The following is a 17,413-nucleotide window of genomic DNA, read 5'->3' as shown; positions in this document are numbered from 1 at the left end:
AAACTGCAAGGCAGGAATTGGGCCACCCCAATCTTCCCCGCCCCTAATCGCAAGCAGGCGCCCGGTCCCAACTCCACATCTGAACCTGATTTACTCATTGGAGCCAGTGAGGCCACAAGGGATGGCAGTGGTTRGGGCTGTGGCCGGGGCTGTGYTCTCCCCAGCTGAGGCAGGGACCCCGGGCATGCTGCTGGAGGAGCAACTGGCTCCATGGAGCTGGCTGCAGCCTGGGCAGGGGACTGCAGTGCTTCTCTGGAGGATGTGGCTGGCTCTGTGCTCTGTCCTGTGCCTGACAACCCAGGACGTGACGGGGGTCAGCCTGGCAAGGCAGCCAGAACCCTGGCCCAGAACAGAGGAGCAGAACTGGGCCAACAGCACACTGACACCAGAGCACAGCTGGGGACAGGGGCCACGCTCCATCCTCAGCATCCCACCATGTGGTTCCCCAGTCAAGCTCCAGGTCCCCTCCTGTCATGCCCAGGGGTGCCCGTGGGTGTTGGTGTCCCTCTTGAGAGCAGTYCAGCAGCAGGATGGGCAGCCCCCCAGAGTGGGGACCGGGAGGAGGTGGCCACGACCAGCTTGCTGCCAAACCCTCCTTACACCAGATAGACACTTCCTCTCACACCACACCCACCTTCACAGGAAGCAATTACACAATGAAAACTACTCTAAGGGAGTGAAGTATTTGCCGTCTAGCAAGTCTCTTCCAGCTGGATCCTTTTCCTGACAGATTCAGTCCCCGTTCTGTTCAACGGGTGTATACAGGAGGGTAGGGCTTTGCTTATCCAGAGGGATAATGAAACCATTGTGGGCTGGCAAAGGATGTGCGTTCTGGGGCCACCAACAACTCCAAGAACAGTGCTGCAACTTGCTCTAGAAGTCTTGGCTGAAGTAACTGTAGCCTCCTGGGGCAGTTGACTCTTCCCGGACATACTGCTGTGGCGGGAACGGTCCAACAACCGGCACTGCTCCTGGCATCCTGCACATCGAAGGAAGCAAGAGGAAGAGAAAAAAGGAGACAATGTCACAAATGCTCTGAAATGTGCCAGCTGCAATCACTGCTCAGCAGGCAAGGCTGTCAGTGGAGCAACAGCCCACTGCAGCCAAGGTAACAACTTGCCAGAAAACCTTCCAASTGTATCCTTGCCCTCCGTGCCTGTGTGTAAACAGACACCTTTAGCACGGCAGAATTAGCTGCAGCACAGCTCAAGGACTGCTAAAGAGCTCCCATTACAAAGCAAGCATCCTGCCTCTCTGCAGGCTGCACAAGCTGGAACAGGACTGGACAGCTGAATCCAGAGCAGCTTTCTGAAAAGAGTTGTGTGGTTGCAACAGCTCCAACAACAGCAGTGTCCCTAAAGGGAACATTTATATGTGTGTGTGTTGAGAACATCCTCAGTGTTACCCCTCTAGAATGGGACACTTGCTATTCACTGATCTAGCTGTTATGCTGTTTGAGAGCTGGAACCTTCCTGGGATGAAAGATGTCTTCCCATCAAGTACTCCAGAGAGAGCTGAGGGACCATGGGGCTGTTTATTCCACAGACAGCCAACAACAGATCCCACTTTTATTCCTGTTGCTTCTGGGGAATTTGGTTAGGAGCCTGCCCTCCCTTCAGGTAGGATTTCCTAGTACCTTTTCCTTTTAAGCAGCTTTCTAACCAAACCAGGCTCATTACTGAASSTCTTTTAGTGAAAGCTCTTAAATTYAAGATTGACAGTCTYCAGAACAAGAACTTTTGGTAYTAATCATCTGGCAGCCTTATTTTTTTCTATTAATAATATATGCAGGGGATGCCATTATTTAACTTGCCAGCTGTGAGAGCGAGTTCAGGAACACAATCCAGGTTTCTGGAGTGTGCTGATTACATGCCAAATTTTAAGACAAGCAATCCCAAGGGAGATTAGAATGGCAAGTAGATCTCCACTGAGCCAGTCCTTAATTAAATTAAAATCTCAGTTGTTAAAAGAAACTATGTTTAATAGGTGTCAGGTTCACTGCGGAGGTCCGTGCTGAGCTGAACTATTAAGAACCAAAACAAACTGGAGGCACTTCCACCTCGGCAGCACGGCTGGGCTGTCTGCAGAGGGAGCTCCTGGAGCAGCGTCAGGACACGCAGAGCGCCTGCACAGACCCTGCTGTTCTGTTTGGAAGTCTGCTGGAAACATGYGTTCAAAACTGCATTATAGGTTATATTTAGGTCATCGATTTGAACAGYGAGGCTGGAAACACACTTAGACAAGAACATTACTTACTGATTCTTGTGTTTGAAGCCACTGATGTGAGCTTGGTACTGCTCTATGGAGTTCAGCACTATGTTACATGTGCTGCAGGGGTAGCCCTTCCCAGCTGAAACAGACAGCAGTGTTAGCACACACAGCTAGCCAAACCCTGTGCCTGAGTTAGAAACAAGCAAGATTCTCAATCAGCTGATGTATTTAACAACCCTAAACAAAGACAAGTAACAGTCAACAATCTGATCAGGCAGGGAGGTCACAGAATTCTGCTACCCCGCTGTGTATCAGCCAGTCACTGTGAGGGAATCATTAAACCAAAAAACCTTTCGTGATTAAAACGTAGTTTGTTCATTGATAAAAAAACACACACGTGTTCCCTACAAACAGTTCATAGTATCAGGCACAGTAAAAGTCTCAGATTTGGATCCCAAACCTGATGCTATGCCACCTTCTGCAACTTCATTTCTCATATTCCTACTTCTGCTGATCTGCACATCTCAACACAGAAAATGAGGGAGATACTGAACTTGTAAGCTCATAGCATTTCAATAAAAAAAGCCGCCAGAGGAGATTACACCTCATGTCCAGCTCCACAATGCAGCATTCTGTTAAGCCTTGCTGAGGTGCCAACTGAAGATAGTAAGCTCTGTCCTCAAGCAGTTTGGTTACAGTCAGTGGATCAGTTAACTTGCCAGGAGAAAAAGCAGTTCTCAACAATAGTGCTACTAGACAGGATCAATGGTTTTGTGAAACATGACAACTCCAGCTGGACTGAAAGTTCAGGAGGTCACAGATACCAAACAGGCAAGCATGGCAGCACAGGAGTCTCTAAGAGGGAAAAATTCTGCCAGTTGTCCTCAAGRTATTAAGCATTCCTGAATTTTGGCTCACTGGGGAAGGCCTCTGGCTGGGAATCTCAGAAGGAAAACATTTCCTTAAGTTGAAAGAAGAGATGGACCCCAGGCGTGCAGAGCAGCAAATCATTGAGAGGGAAACTCAGCACTGGATGTAGCAGACATTTCCCCACGTGGCTGCTGCACCTCAGATATTTCAGACTCCCGGGGAACATTTAGCTCTCAAAATGGAGCTGGATCTGGGCAGGAAAGGCCAGAGGAGCTGATACAACCCTCAGGTCTGCTTCCCTGCACCATAAATGTCAAGGTTTCTCTGTTGCAAACCCATCCAACAGGTGCATGCACAAAGTTATCTAAACAACACTCCTGCACCCCATACCAGTCATTCCCAGACAACTTTAGGCAGGTAAACACCTCTCTGTTGCATTTGCGAAGAACACATCTTTACCTGCTGTGAGTCAGGTCTCAGCTGAGAGTTTAGGGAAAAGGGTGGTTGTTGGCACACAGTTAGACAGAGAGCTGGACAAAACATCCCTGACTGCAGCCCATCTCATCTGAGCAGCCCCTGATTATAGCCCTGAAACCTTTCCTGAAGAGCTGAAGGGCCCTGGAGATGTGACTGTATATATTCTGGTTCTGCTGGCACTTCTTGGGACACATCAATCACACAGGCAAGGGCACTGCCCACCTACCCAGGCAAGGGCACTGCCCACCTACCCTGCCCGCCGGGGCTGGGGCTCCTGCCACTGTCAGTGCCTGAGTCACACTCAAGTGGAACCATTCATCAGACCCCACTAATTAGGTGCAGAGCAGATGGGTAACACGAGATACTGAGCACCTTTTCCATCTCCCACACGGCCACGCAATGTGGGAGAGAACATTACTTGGCTAATTGAGCCTCATTTGTCATAAGTGCTACCGGTATCTAAAGGTGGACTGCAAAGAATTAGAATAATTAATCTTCTGCTTGTGTGGGTTTTTACAACAGAGAAAGAAACCCTTGATGAAGATCTTAAGATGATTTGTCTGCTTATTATTTACCTTAAGTATCCAGCAGGTACTAAGGCCTCCTGATCCAACAGAAGGCTACTGGGAGGGAGGGAGTTTTCTGTGAGAGCCTAATGCTTTCACTGGATTCCGAGGGCTTTCATTACATTCAAATGCTCATAAGCAGTACATCATAAACCAAAACAGTTTTAACCGTCTGCCTAAAGTTCCTCCTTAATAGCTCTGGGTTTTTTTTTCCCACATTCCTGCTTGTTCCAGAGAGAGTTGCATTAGTTCATCAGATAGAAGTGCCCACACAGAGGCAGAAAGGCATTCAGGGAGAAATCTTTCTGGCTTTCATGTGCTTTGAAGCAGCAGGTGCAGTTAAACCTATTCCTTCCATCTCTGGCTAGTCCCCGCCAAAGACGRCTTTTAAGCATCAAATGCCACTTTTATCTTTCCATTTTGGATGCAATCACCTAACTAGGAACAGTACTGGCCAAAATCCCTGGATTATCTGCACAGAGTGAAAAAAGGACATAGCCCCGATTAAACAACACTGCATAATGCAACCCAAAGCTTGTCACGACTGCAGTCTAAAACATCTGCTGCAGGGGGTTACAACATCAATCTTAGGGTGTATAATCAAGTTCCTCATCATGAACAGTTCTCCCCTGCTCCCTCCACACAGATTCTCTTGTCCAAAGGCCTGTCAGACACATTCYGTTTCTCTCCCACCCTGCTCTTCAGCTGGTGATCAGCCTCCCTGTTGAGAACTCACCCATGAAGGATGACGCTGGTGCATCAGGGGTTCGGCCRTAGTGTGCCATGAGCTTGTGTTTGGTCTCCTGCTTTCTGTGCTTCTTGCCTACATAGTGCTGTTTTGCCATAAGAGGGTTGTTGAAAGTGGCATGGCAGAGGCTGCAGAACTTGTCYGGGTCAGTAATGTCCTTGTTCTCTTCATTAGAGGATGCAGTAGAGGTGGGGAGGGCAGTAGGGTGTTTCTGTGGGGGCACTGTTTCTGTAGGGTGAACCCAAACTCYTGGTCAGTCACAGAACTCAGAAGTAAAAACCAGTCACTTAATTTGCCCAAACCCACATGAAAACCAGTAACACACTGCATCTAAACCCTAAACCTAGCCAAGGTAAGACATCCCAATAAATTAAAAGATTTTCCTACCTCTTTCCTAACACTGCAGAATTTAAGAACACATGGTAACGTAAGTTCAGAGTATGCCAGGAAAACTTTCAGGGTTTAAAAAAATCCAACRGATTTGCATATTTCTCTTTAACATGACTGTATTCAAGAAACACTGGGTATGAATGAGCTTCCACCTGCTGTTATCATCCCCCAGCCAGAACATGGGCACAAGCCCTTGCACAAAAAAAGCAGTGGGTTTCTGGAAGCACCGTGCAGCCGCAGGACTTGATCCTGAAGTCATGAGGAGTCTTGCCTGAGAAACRGCATAAATGGGACTAGGTCTGGCACAGTGAACCCACACAGGGAAGCATCTCTCCTGCGCGGTAGAGACACCTGCACTACAGGGTGCCAGAGAGCAGAGTGAATAAACTGCTARGGATCAGAGAGCTCCTCTCATGTCAGAACCAAAGGCACACACCAGACTGCTCCGTGAACATCTACCTCTTCCTGCAGGCTCCTCTCATAACCAAAAGCAAGGGCTCCAAAGAACAAGAAGATCCTGGAGGTGGCTTTGCTCTGTGCACACATTTTACCAAAGCCATGAAGATACGCTGGGACAATTTCTGCCTGGAAGATCCCAAGAGTCAGGTGTCTGAGTGACTCACTAGTCCCCAGCTTGGAKTCAGCACAAGCTGCCATCCTCAGGTGCACTCAGTGGCTGTGTTTTCCTTCTGTCCTGACCAGCTGCAGGCCCCCAGGCTCGTGGCTACCCCTATCTGCTCCGGACAGAGGATCTCATTCCCCATCCACCAGGCCTTTCTGGCTGCTAGCAAAGGGATGGGATACACAGGCAGCTGCACTAGCGCAGACAAGGTCAGAACAAGCACATACTGACACTCACCAGCTGGATTCTCCCACTCCCCAGCAATCTGCAGCTCCCAAGTCTGTGAACCTCAGAGGCCACATCAYTATAGATGAGCAGCCCTGAGGAATTTGCCATATCAGAGTTTTACCAGTCACTTCAGCTTTTAATGAGCACTATATCCTGTGACAGAATTGTTTCTACAKCTTAACAACACACTCCAGTCCCTGCATACAGGGATCAGGACAATGGCTGCTGCCAGATTCATTTCCCCCAAACAAAGCAAAACAAAAAAGCACACAACTTTTTGCCAATGCCAGCCCGCTGAGCAGGCTGGCACAGACAGGCCTCTGGAGGTGCACTGCTGGTTTACTCTATTTCATGGCAAAGAGCACACACTCTCACAAGAGCTCACGCCTGGGGTTCTACAAACCTCTGAACAGCCCTTTGGGACAACACAAAGGTGCTGCAGACACTCATACCTTCTACTTTRGGGGCCTGCTGCTTCATGTTCTTGGCATGAGTCTTGCCCAAGTAGTGAGAATTTGCCACGGCTGGAGAAGAGAAGGTCATGTTGCAGATGGGACAACACTTGTTCCTGTCCTCCCCATTGCTGCCTTCTTGCTTGCTATCCTGCAAACGGAACCACAGAGAGAACCATGGAGTGGCGAAAGCTGGGAAGGACCTCTGCAGGTCACCCCATCCAGCTTCCTGGTTTTGAGGAGAAACACTACTTTGGGGGTCTAAGAAAAGATCATGAGAGATATTTGGGTGTTAAGTTCATAAAGTATGACTGAGTAGAAATTCCATGATGCAGCATAATAYTCTCCCTCACTGAAGAATGTCCTTGCACCAGATTACTGTTTTTAACCTGTTGGCAAACACACCACGCAGAGGGGCAGCCCTGGCCCGTTTAGGTTAAGRACAAAGTTAAGCTTGTGGCTGCCAAAACCGGACCAAGGCAAGGCAGCCTTGTCCCCTGCAAGGTGTGAACTGAGCAGCACAAACATCACTATCAGCTGGGTCATCTGCAACACAACACCAGCTGAGGAGGGAGCAGCAGGCAGTTCTCAGCCTRACACTACATGCAAAGGCATCTGCTGTTATCCGCCAGCTCCCTGCAAATGCCRGAGTTAAGGATTATAGCTGAAGCAATCGCAGGAGTAGAATCTGTTCCCCAAGGGAGTCACAGGGCAGACAGATGGCTGARTGGAATGTGGGGCCTTTAGTGACCAACCGGCTCCAGCTATCAGCTGAGGGAACCTAAATAAGTAAAATAAAGAATGCTCTGGGAATGGGGAACCCAACGTGCTCTGCATGATGTTATGCAACTGATGCTCCTGACAAGCTGTTGCTCCTGTTTTTTCTGTCGTTTCAAGCAAGACTATCAAAACGAGGAGCGTGCACTTGTTAAAACGGGGAAGAGATACTCACAGAGGCTGTCTGAGTGGGGAGGGCGGGAACTGGAACAAGGCCTGGTGAAACACCTGCAATTGAGCTTCTCAGTTCTTACAACACCCTTTCCAAGAGCATTTTCCTCATTCACTTACAAGGTTGTGCAACAGCCTCTAGCCCAGCGGGTCGCACAGAGCTGTATTTAGCCCTGGTGGATTTTGCACTCATAGAAACCAAGGATGGGTGAGGCTGGAAAGGACCACAGTGGGGTCATCTGGTCCAACCTCCCCACTCAAGCAGGGTCATTCCACGGCACAAGGCACAGGATTGCATCTGAATGGTTCTGGAATATCCCTGGTAAGGGAGACTCCATGCGTTCTCTGGGCAATCTGATGCACTGCTTGGTCACTACACAGAGGAGAATTTCCTCTCATGTTTATGTGAAACTTCCTGGGCATCAGTTTCTGCCCGTTGCCTCTTGCCCTATTGCTGGGCACCCCTGAGCAACATTTGTCTCATCCTCTGACACCCTCCTTTCAGACAATTCACAGAATCAGAGAATCATTACGGTTGGAAAAGACCTCCAGGAACCTTTGACTGATTGCCACCTTGCCAATTAGACTGRAGCACCTGACTGCCCTGTCCAGTCATTTCTTGAACACCTCCAGGGATGGTGACTCCATCACCTCCCTTTCAATACCTGACAACTCTTTCAGTRAAGAAATTCTTCCTGAYGTTGAACCTGAACCTCCSCKGGCACAACTTRMGGCCACTTTCTCTTATCCTGTTGYGGGTTTCCTGGAAGAAGAGGCCGACCTGCACCTAGCTACAGCCTCCTGGTAGGAGTTGTAGGGACCAATAAGGTCTGCCCTGAGCYTCCTTTCTCCAAGCTAAACAACCCCCACCTCGCTCAGCCGCTSCTCAYRGGACTTACCCTCGACACTTTACAGACATTCACTGTAGACATTACTTACAGACATTGACCAGGTCTCCTCTCACCTGCTTCACCTCCAGCTTCATCTTCTTCCCTTGGGCACCCTCCTCCCCGCCGTGGATGGACAGGTACCGTCTCACCTTGTTGGCGTGTTTCTTGCTCTGGGGAAAGCAGAGAAACCCCCGCTCGGTGCCTCGCCGTGCCCGGGAGTGGGCTGGGGCAGAGGCGGGGGGCTCCTCATTCCCTACCTGGTAGTGAGCCAGCCGCTGTGACTCGGAGATGAGCAGGGCGCTACACACCTTACACTGCGCCTCGGTGAAGATGTGTCCGTTCTCCCGGATCAGCCGCTCCACTGTGGGGTGAAGAGGGTGGGACACAGAACGGGGGCGTCAGCGGCCCGGTGGGACCCCGCGAGATGCGCGGCGTCCCTGTTTGGGATGCCACGCGCCTCGCGGGATCCAAGCGGGCTACAGGGCACCTCATGGGGCCCGACCACCCGCCCGCTCCCGGTCTCGCTGCCTCACCCGCCTCTTTGCCCACCAGCGGCCCCGCAGCGTCCCCGTTGCTACCGGCCCCGTCCGCCATGGCCGCCGTCGCCGCCTCACGCTGTTCTCGCGAGAACCCGCCCGCGCGCCCCCTGCGCACCTAGCAACGGCAGGGCGGTCTCCCGCGAGAGCACCGCGCCCTCCAGGGGAGGCGGCGGCGGACATGTTGGTTGTGGGCAAAGGTAAATTGCGGGCAGGACCCTGGCGACTGCTTATTGTGGGTGTTTAAGGGATGCAGCCAATCCTTCTCCCAAGGAAACGCCGTCCGGACTGAGAAAACGGTGAGACCGCCAGCATCTCACAGCGAGGCGTCCAATGGCGCTGCTCGCCCGTCACGGACATGGCGCTGCCCACTTCAGCGCCCTGACGACCACGTGAAAAGCAGTGAAGCCGCCGCCGCCATCTTGGCTGAGGGCAATGAGGCCTCCGCCGCCAACTTGAGCGCGGGTGCGGGACCCGCCGACCGGGGCCGGTGCGGGAGACCCGGCGGGGAGGCCGCGGGCAACGGGGCGGCCCGGGCCCGGTGAGTACCTTGTGCCCTGCGGGGCATGCCGCTGGCCCGCGGCGGGTGGGCCCCGGGCGYGCCGCGGGGCTCCCGGGGCCGCGAGGGAACCCCCTTCCCCCGCCCGGGGCCATTCTCCGGCTYCTGCCCCCGGGCTGACCCCGTCCCAGCTGTGACCCCCGATCCCCGCCCCCGSCGGCCTGGGACCGGCTCCCAGCGCTGTCCCCCGGGGAAGGGACATCTCCCGTACCCCTCTAAGGGCCGTTCCTCTGTCTCTTGCCTGGAGAGGACCCAGGTGCTGTGCCTGGGGATACACTGGGACTCTTCCTGGGCCGTCCCCTGGGGAGAGAACCCGAAAACCGGAGCTCTGCCTTGGCCGCATCCCCTGACATCGAGGTGCTCCTGCCTCTCCTCTTGCCAGGCCTGACTCCCTCCCCTTTTCCCGGGGCAGCCCCTGCACGCTCCTCTCCCTTAGATTTGCCCACCTGTGGCTTATCCCCTTCCCCAGAACCCATTCCTATCCCGCCTGAGAACCCCCATGCATCTCCCCAGCTTGTCGAGTATCCCTCACCCCATCCGTGTAAATTTCCCTGCAGAGCCCTCCGTGCTTGAAGGCAGCGGATTGGGAAAAGGAAAASACCCTGGGTGGGTTCTGGGGCGAGGGTCGCTTTTTCCCCACGTAGAGGAGGAAAATTGTTTTCCTCCCTTTCCCCGGGAAGAGGGAGATGCTGCGGGCTGCACTGGAGTGCATTGGAGCAGGGACCATCTCCCGAGAGCTCAGCAGCCTGTGCGGATGCGCCTGGCCATGCRTGGCCTCTGCAGTGCCCGTGTCCCCTCTGTGCAGAGCCAGCTCTATAAACGGATCAATCCTGTAAACAATTTCTCTCTCCCCGGGGTGCTGCCAGCCCTCGTGTCCTGGTCACGGAGCATCATCTGGGCCCTGCATGCAGGGTCGAGCCGAGGGTCTGGGGATGATATTTCCATGGAAGCGTGTGGTGCTGACCCGCCTGAGCACGGGGAGCGTCGTGCCTCTGCTTCCCGAGCTGGGGGGAGTTGTTTACAAAGCGACAGCCTGTGTCTCCAAYGGCTCAGGAACTCATCCGGGGATGAGAGTCATTCATTTTTTTTGGCTTGGTTTTTTCGAGCATTTTTCAAGCTGTCACAGCTTGGCAGGTCTGTAGCTGCAGTGTCAAGATTTAGAATTATTCTGTCGGTAATTGCTTTCTGATTCATCAAAATGATAGATGAGAGGGAAAATGACAAATAATCACAAGTTGGGGATCTTCAAGGATATCCCTAAAAATGTGACTGGAGAAGCGTGGCATGTGCGATTCCCTTGTCAGGAGGTCACCTTTGCTGTCAGAGCATTTACAAAGAAATTCTCTTAAATTCAGAGTTGGAAAAAAATCTGGATAACTGTAAAATGAGTCTGTGAACTGGACTGCAAAGGTAATTTTAGATAATTCTGAATTTAGATAATTCAGTCTCTGGCCTTTTTTTTTCTCTGGGTTTGAAAGCAGGTATCTTTCCCTCAGGCACTCATAGCTATCCTTTCCAAGAGTGCTAAAAGCAAAATATGCTCGACTTCCCTGCCTGAAGAGGAGGTCTGTGCTCTGATGCATGTTTTCTTCCCTCAGCTACACCAGCTTGTCTAATAAAAGCTATTACTGCTCTCCTACTCACAGCCTCAGACTAGCACAGCTACGAGTGATCTCTTACTTGTCTTGTTCCCTTAGTTACATTTTCAGAGACTCTCTTTGCCACAAGTCCCTTCATTTTCAGAAGCGTTGTGGGAGTTGTGTGGTTACATCTCTTACATCTCCTCTTTTCTCTCCTTTAAATGTTGAAGGTAGGTGACTCATCATAACTCCAGCTGATATTTCTCAGTGATCTCTTATTTAGCACAGAGCACCGAGCAGAAGATGTATCGCAGAGTCAGAGGAGAGATGGTGATACTGGTGTGGATTAAAAAAAAAAAAAAAAAAAAAAAGGGCAGCACAGCAGTTGCTTGCTGCTGTTGCTTTTGTTGTGGGGATAAGAAGGTTTATAGGCTGCTTCTCCAAAGCCTCAGTGACCCTGTGTGGGCCCCTCTTTGCTCCTCTCAGCATATGAGTTATTGGTTTTCTAAAGATAAAGGAACATTCTCCACCACCATGGATGCCCTTGGTGGAGGCAGCTCACAGCAGCTGGATGTGAGGCTTGGCTCATCTCCCTGGGCAGGGAGGGTAAACAGACCGTTTGGAGCAAAAGATAAAAAAAATGGAGAWCATAAAGTGAGGAWATTCCAACRACACCAGAGTTGAGCTTAGCTGGARCTGAACAGCTTTGTTTTGCAAGAGCAAGTGCTTTACCAAAAGCAGTGTTTGTTTTTATTTTCMTTTCCTTTAATGGCTCCAAACTGACAGAGCRGGATTAAATTAGATATWAGGAAGAAATTCTGCCCTGTCAGGGTGGGGAGATWCTGGCWCAGGGTRCCCACAGAAGCTGTGGCTGCCCCATSCCTGGAAGTGTCCAAGGCCAGGTTGGACGGGRCTTGRAGCACCCTGGGATAGTGGAAGATRTCCCTGCCCATGGCAGGGGATTGGAATGCGATGATCTTCAAGGTCCCTTTCAACCCAAACATTCTGTGATTCCTAAACAGACAAACACAGGAGGACCGCAGTGAGTCGCTTTGGTGCTGTGACTGCCCATTTGTGCAACATTCTGCTTTCAGAGGGCTCAGCAAACCTTTGGTGCAAATCATGACTCACCAGGATAATCGTCTTTTGTCTCTGGGCGTGTGTGTGCATGTATTTGCAGAAGGAAGGCTGCAGATAGTAGGGAGAGAGCGTGGTTATTCCTCACCTTGCTGCTCGGACTGTAGATGGAGCAGCGCACTGCTGTTCTCAGCGCTGATGGGGATTTTGGCCTCCCTTAGTGTTTCTATGCGCAGTGRCTGTTTGCAATTTTGTGGTGTTACAGAGAAGGGTTTGGCTCTGTCCTGGGTAATGTAGGGTCTCTGTTGTATCTTCTCTTATTCTTATTTTAGATCTAGGCAGCACATCTGAGCTATTTCAGTGATCTMGAAGGAAGGCAGGGTGATGCTGTGGAAGGACGCTGGTCTGGGAACCGGCCAACTTGACTTGCATTTCCAGCTCTGCTGTTCCTTGATGTGGAACGAGGGGCTTGTTGTTCAGCCTCTGTCTGCACATGTTTAATTGAACTTCAGCAGAGCTAGTCATGCTTAACCTGCTTTGTAAGGCTCTTTTACATCACAGTTCAAGAAGCAGTGAATGTTGTTGTTGAGCTGTGTGGTAAACAGCAAGCACAGGCAGGAAGGGGTTGTTTAACTCTGTGCCATCCTGCTGCTCTCCCTCACTGAGCTGTCCTCCCAGTTCTCTCCTCCGAGCTCTTTAGAATCCAGGCAGCTAATGCTTGCTGTGCATCCCTCTCCATCAGTCTATGGGCTGCCAGGGGAAGGGATGCTGAAGTACCAGTTTGCATTGTGTGGGCACCTGCCCTCAATTGTGCCGTGCACTCAGGTTTGCACTAATAACACTCAGCAGGTTCCTCGCTGTTTGTTAAGTGCCTTCATTAATGCGGATGGTTTGGGYATGTCTGGATGGAGTTCTTCCGGAGCCTGCTGCTCATTGAGAAATCCAGACTGCCAGATAAACCTGTTGTCTTGTTTCCAGCCTGCCTGCTGCCACTGCCTGTGTTTTCCCTGTCTGTGGTGCTGGAGCAGCCATGCACTGATCTGTGCAAACGGCAGGACAGTGTCCTTGGAGGAACAATGCCTTTCCCCCTGCTTTTGTCGAATGCAAAAGCTGACAAAGGGTTGTGCTGTGGTGGCGTCTTGGTCTGGTGTGCAAATGTCAGCTTGATCTGGCTGCCACAGCCTGCTTTGTTCTGGTCAAGGTGTGGGGCTGAGGAGGGGAGGGTRTGTTGGAGGGTGGGAGACCTGCTGTGAAGTCATGCTGTGGAGGAGTTTGCTGATGGGCTTTTAGAGGAAAGCCTCATTGCTTTGGGGCAAGGCATTCAGAGTGGCTTTGGTGTGTGGTGCTGTTCCCCTGAAACCCCTTTTTAGCAATCAGCTGTAATAAAGTGTTCTTAACTAGATGAGTGGTGACTGGTGCATGTGGCTCCCAGTAACACTAAATCCACCACGCTTTGTAATAAGGTTTCAGTGCCTGGGGTCTTTTGCCTAAAAATAGCAAAAAAAAAGCCAAAACTGTTAGGGGAAATCTAAATCAGAAGGAAACAAATGGCTTTTAATCTTTCCCTCTGTTTCAGATTGAAGGATGCCGAGGAGGAAGAAGCCAGCAGAGGGCCTGGAGTCTCGAGGTCAGGATGGGGAGGAAGAGGAGGAAGAGAAGAGGAACCCAGCCAATACCAAGAAGAAGCGCACTTTTGTGGATGCATTTATTGTTATATCCGACAGCGATGGAGAGGTCAGTGATGGGTTTGGGGTACCCAGAGCCTGTGCTGAGTCTTGCTGCTGCAGGACAGTGCCCTCGCAGCCCTTGCTGTTGTGCTGGGGTCAAGCTTTGTACCGAGGGTCTTGTGCCATTCTGTTTCTAACATGTGAGGTGAATCAAATCCTATTTGACTAGGAAATGAATGGCRTGCTTCGTGAGGGTGAGTTATGAGTCTGGGATTTGATAACCAAATCCTCTCAGAACTGAATCTGAAACGTAATTTAAAAGTAACCTTTCCTCAATCCCTTTACAAATCTTTTTTTTCATAATTTTTATTTGATTGATTTCCAGCTAAACCTTAGCAACATGATTCTGTATTATGTGCAAATAGATAAGAAAATGATTCAGAACTCAGGCTTGTGAATAGCTCAGAGACAGGCAGTATCTGGTAAACTGATTCTGAATTATAGGAGCCTGAGTTTGTAACCTAGCTCCAAAGGGTGTAAAGGTGAATGTGGTGTGGGAGTGCCTGGCTAAGGCATCAAGGCTCAGATCCCTGATCCCCAGTGTCGGCTTATGCACATCAGCATTACCCTCAAGATTGAAATGTCTCTGTTGGTTACACGGGCGATGGGATGAGCGCAGGAACTCCTGCCTGGGGGAAACCCAGAGCCCTGAGAACCTGTGCCTGACTGAGCGAGGTACACGAGAGGAAATTATTACAATCAGATTTTTTTAYGTGTGACTCTTAAGGCTTTGCTCCGTCTTGCTGGTGATTGGGGATCCTAAGCTGCTTTTTGTAATTCCACCATTTTCAAAAGCATTTCAGTTCACTCTCAAGCTGTAGATCTTAAATCAGGTCCCTTTTGCTCCCACATCTGCAGTGTGCTGCTYTCCAGTAAGGCGATTATCATGTGAGAAGGGGAAAATCACTAGAAATAAACAGTAAGAAGCTGTAGGGCAAACAATATTGGATGTTTTTTCTTCACATTGTCTGAGTTCTTTCCCATTGGGAAATTCCCTGAAAGAAATGGAACATATGGCAGTAATAGTTCAGTGGGGTTAAACCCTTAGCTCTGCAATATGCTAAGTTAACTTCAGATGTCTGCTGCATCACTGGCCTTTATTGTGAAACCTATAAGGAAAAAAGAAATCAGCAGCTATAAGAGCCTGCTGCAATACATAAAAGATCAGGACCTGTTATTGTSTGCAATTATTCATCTCAATGTGCACGTATCTGAAAAAGAGGAAACAAACGTCTCTTAAAACACATCTATAAAAAGGTTAGGCTCCCTCACTGTTCTGTAAGTTTGTCTATAAACAATAAATTCTGATGGCATAATCGGTCATATTACAGAAAAGGATATGCTCAGAGAGGCCGTTAAAGAGCCAATTAGGTTCTGTTTAAGTGACAACAGTTCAGTCAGTTGAATGAGTGGATTTATTCAGTTCAGTCTCTTTCTGTGAGTCATCAGCTTCCAGATCCAGTGCCACAGTCTCTTGTCGTGTTGTTTTCTGCAAAATCAAACGCAAAACTGATTTACTTGGGATCTCAAAAAAATAACTGTCTGCCTTCTGTAACTGTCTCAGCTCTTGTGTGTACATCAAGCTGAATTTCAATTTTGAGCGTTATAACTGTTGTTCTTGCTCTGGTAAGACCTTGTTGTGTGTTCGAGAAGAGGTGTGGGAAGCTCGGATCAATAGCAATTTTAGAGAACAATACATTCTCAATTAATCTTGCATCTGTTAGGACATGGTTCCTTATGAATCAAAAGCTACAAGGACAATTTGGGCATCATTGATTCGATGGCTTTCTTCCTTGGCAGTCTCTTGGCAGGTATCTATAGAACAAGTCCCTAGTTCTGCTTCCAGACCAGCAGATCTTGTAGCAGCTGCACCTGGAAAGCCTCCAGCTTCTCACTTTTGATGATCTTTGGCAGACTGCCTCTCCCAGGAATTTTTCAGTCATGCTGGATTATCAAGCTCATCCATGTTATTTTGCCAAGTTCCTTTTCTTTGCTCATGTCTATGCTGTGGCATCTGCAGAGCTGCATAAAAAAAGAGTTTTCTGGACGTGAGGCTTTCTGATCTCTGCTATATATAATCCTGGATTCAGGGAACACTTCTCTTTTTTAGGAAAGGGTCAGACAAAATAAGTACAGTCTCTCTGGCTCTGTGGAAACCAGAGGAGATGACCTTCTTTGTGCAGACTGTCTCTGAAAATGCAGACATGCTGAATGAGTAGAGTGGTTCCCATCTCCCCTGGCTGTTTAATCCCACAGGGAATGGGTTGTCTGTGCCAGAAGATGGATGTTCATTCACAAATACACAGTATTTTGAGTAGTGCCCAACAATGCTCTCTCTGAGCATGACAGTTCTTGGTCTCCTGAGCCTCCTGCTTGAATTGGGCTGTTGGTAAAGACCCTTGAAGCCATGTCTGAAAGATGATTGTTCATCAGCATGAGGCCTGGCCGAGCATGAACTCTGAGCACAGCCCAAAAGTTGTGCTGACCTGTTAGACTGATCTGCAGCATTYAGTACAGTTGATCCTCAAATGCTTCTCATCTGGTCTGGCACCTTTTGGAAGGGTCTTTTTCCTGCGTAGATCCTTTGGGAGCTTTGAGAGTACCTGCCTGCACTTATAAAGTTGGCATCAATTCTCACAAGCTCTTTGTGCCAGATCCRTCAGCTCTGCCAGCCCTCGGGGAACATATGACAAGACTCAGGGTGATGGTGCCATCTATTTCTGCATGGCCCGTCTTCCCTTTGGTGCGGAACACCCCTTTGCCTGAGTGTTGCTGTGTTTGGAGATAYTCACAGTCAGGGTAATCAGCAGCATGTGTTGATATTCCAGAATAGATTTTGGCTGTGGTGCAGAGGTGTGGGATGGAGTATCCAGTCACTGCCCTATCCTGTTCCATCAGCTGTGACAGTGGACACTCACCTCAGAACCAGGCATGGACTGAGGGACATCTTGCTATGGAGAAGATGGCCCTGGAAATGTCACAACCAGGATGGCAGAGCCCACCTGTCATAGTTGAATCCCATCCAGCAGCTAAGTACTAGGCAGCTGCTTGCTCATTCCCACACCATTGTGGGGAGTAGAATTGTGGGGAAAAGAAGTAGATCTCGTGGGTTGAGATAAGAACAGCTTAATAATTGAAACAAGATAAAATATAATAATGTGATTAATAATCCTAATGATAATATCAAGAATAATCGTAATGAAAAGAAGGAAGAGAGGAACTGTTTTTTTATCAGGAACTGTACTGATAGGACAAGAGGAATGGGTTCAAACTGAAAGGGGARAAATTTTGGTTAGATGTATGGAATAAATTCCTTAATGTGAAGGTTGTGAGGCACTAGAACAGGAYGCCCAGAGGGGTTGTGCATGTCTCAKCCYTGGCAGYRTTCAAAKCCAGGCAAYAAGCAACTTGGTCTTGTGGGAAGTACCCAGGACAGGAGCGTTGGAATGAGAATCTTTGAAGTTGGTTCCAACCCAAACCTTTCYGTGATTCGATGAGTAAAACCCAAGAGAAACAAGTRATACAATCCAGT

The 17,413-nt window shown here is 49.6% G+C and overlaps 2 protein-coding genes across 6 annotated transcripts in view; one reads left to right on the top strand and one right to left on the bottom strand.

Annotated features, from left to right (window-relative positions):
- Positions 1-444: 444 nt before the first annotated feature.
- On the bottom strand, positions 445-9,035 carry ZNF346 (zinc finger protein 346). Its single transcript, XM_057378523.1, has 7 exons — positions 8,936-9,035; positions 8,660-8,763; positions 8,477-8,572; positions 6,565-6,715; positions 4,861-5,100; positions 2,257-2,350; positions 445-979 (listed from the first exon to the last, which is right to left on the bottom strand). The coding sequence occupies exons 1-7, from the start codon at positions 8,994-8,996 to the stop codon at positions 874-876; spliced, it is 852 nt and encodes a 283-aa protein (XP_057234506.1). The 5' UTR covers positions 8,997-9,035; the 3' UTR covers positions 445-873.
- Positions 9,036-9,166: 131 nt separating this feature from the next.
- Positions 9,167-17,413, top strand: part of UIMC1 (ubiquitin interaction motif containing 1) — a 40,085-nt gene continuing 31,838 nt past the window's right edge. For 3 of the 5 annotated variants that reach the window (XM_057378496.1, XM_057378499.1, XM_057378500.1), the window contains exons 1-2: positions 9,168-9,479; positions 13,731-13,888. In XM_057378496.1, the coding sequence (XP_057234479.1) occupies positions 13,739-13,888 (150 nt within the window). In that variant the 5' untranslated portion in view covers positions 9,168-9,479; positions 13,731-13,738. Of the gene's footprint in view, positions 9,480-13,730; positions 13,889-17,413 lie in introns of all 5 variants that reach the window. The other 2 variants (XM_057378497.1, XM_057378498.1) reach the window with 1 other exon arrangement.

Source organism: Malurus melanocephalus, unplaced genomic scaffold (assembly GCF_030028575.1).
Source record: "Malurus melanocephalus ecotype Western Australia unplaced genomic scaffold, MMel_1.1 scaffold_362, whole genome shotgun sequence".
NCBI lineage: Eukaryota > Metazoa > Chordata > Aves > Passeriformes > Maluridae > Malurus > Malurus melanocephalus.
Note: the sequence above shows the minus strand (reverse complement) of the source record. Positions and strands in the feature narration are given on the sequence as shown.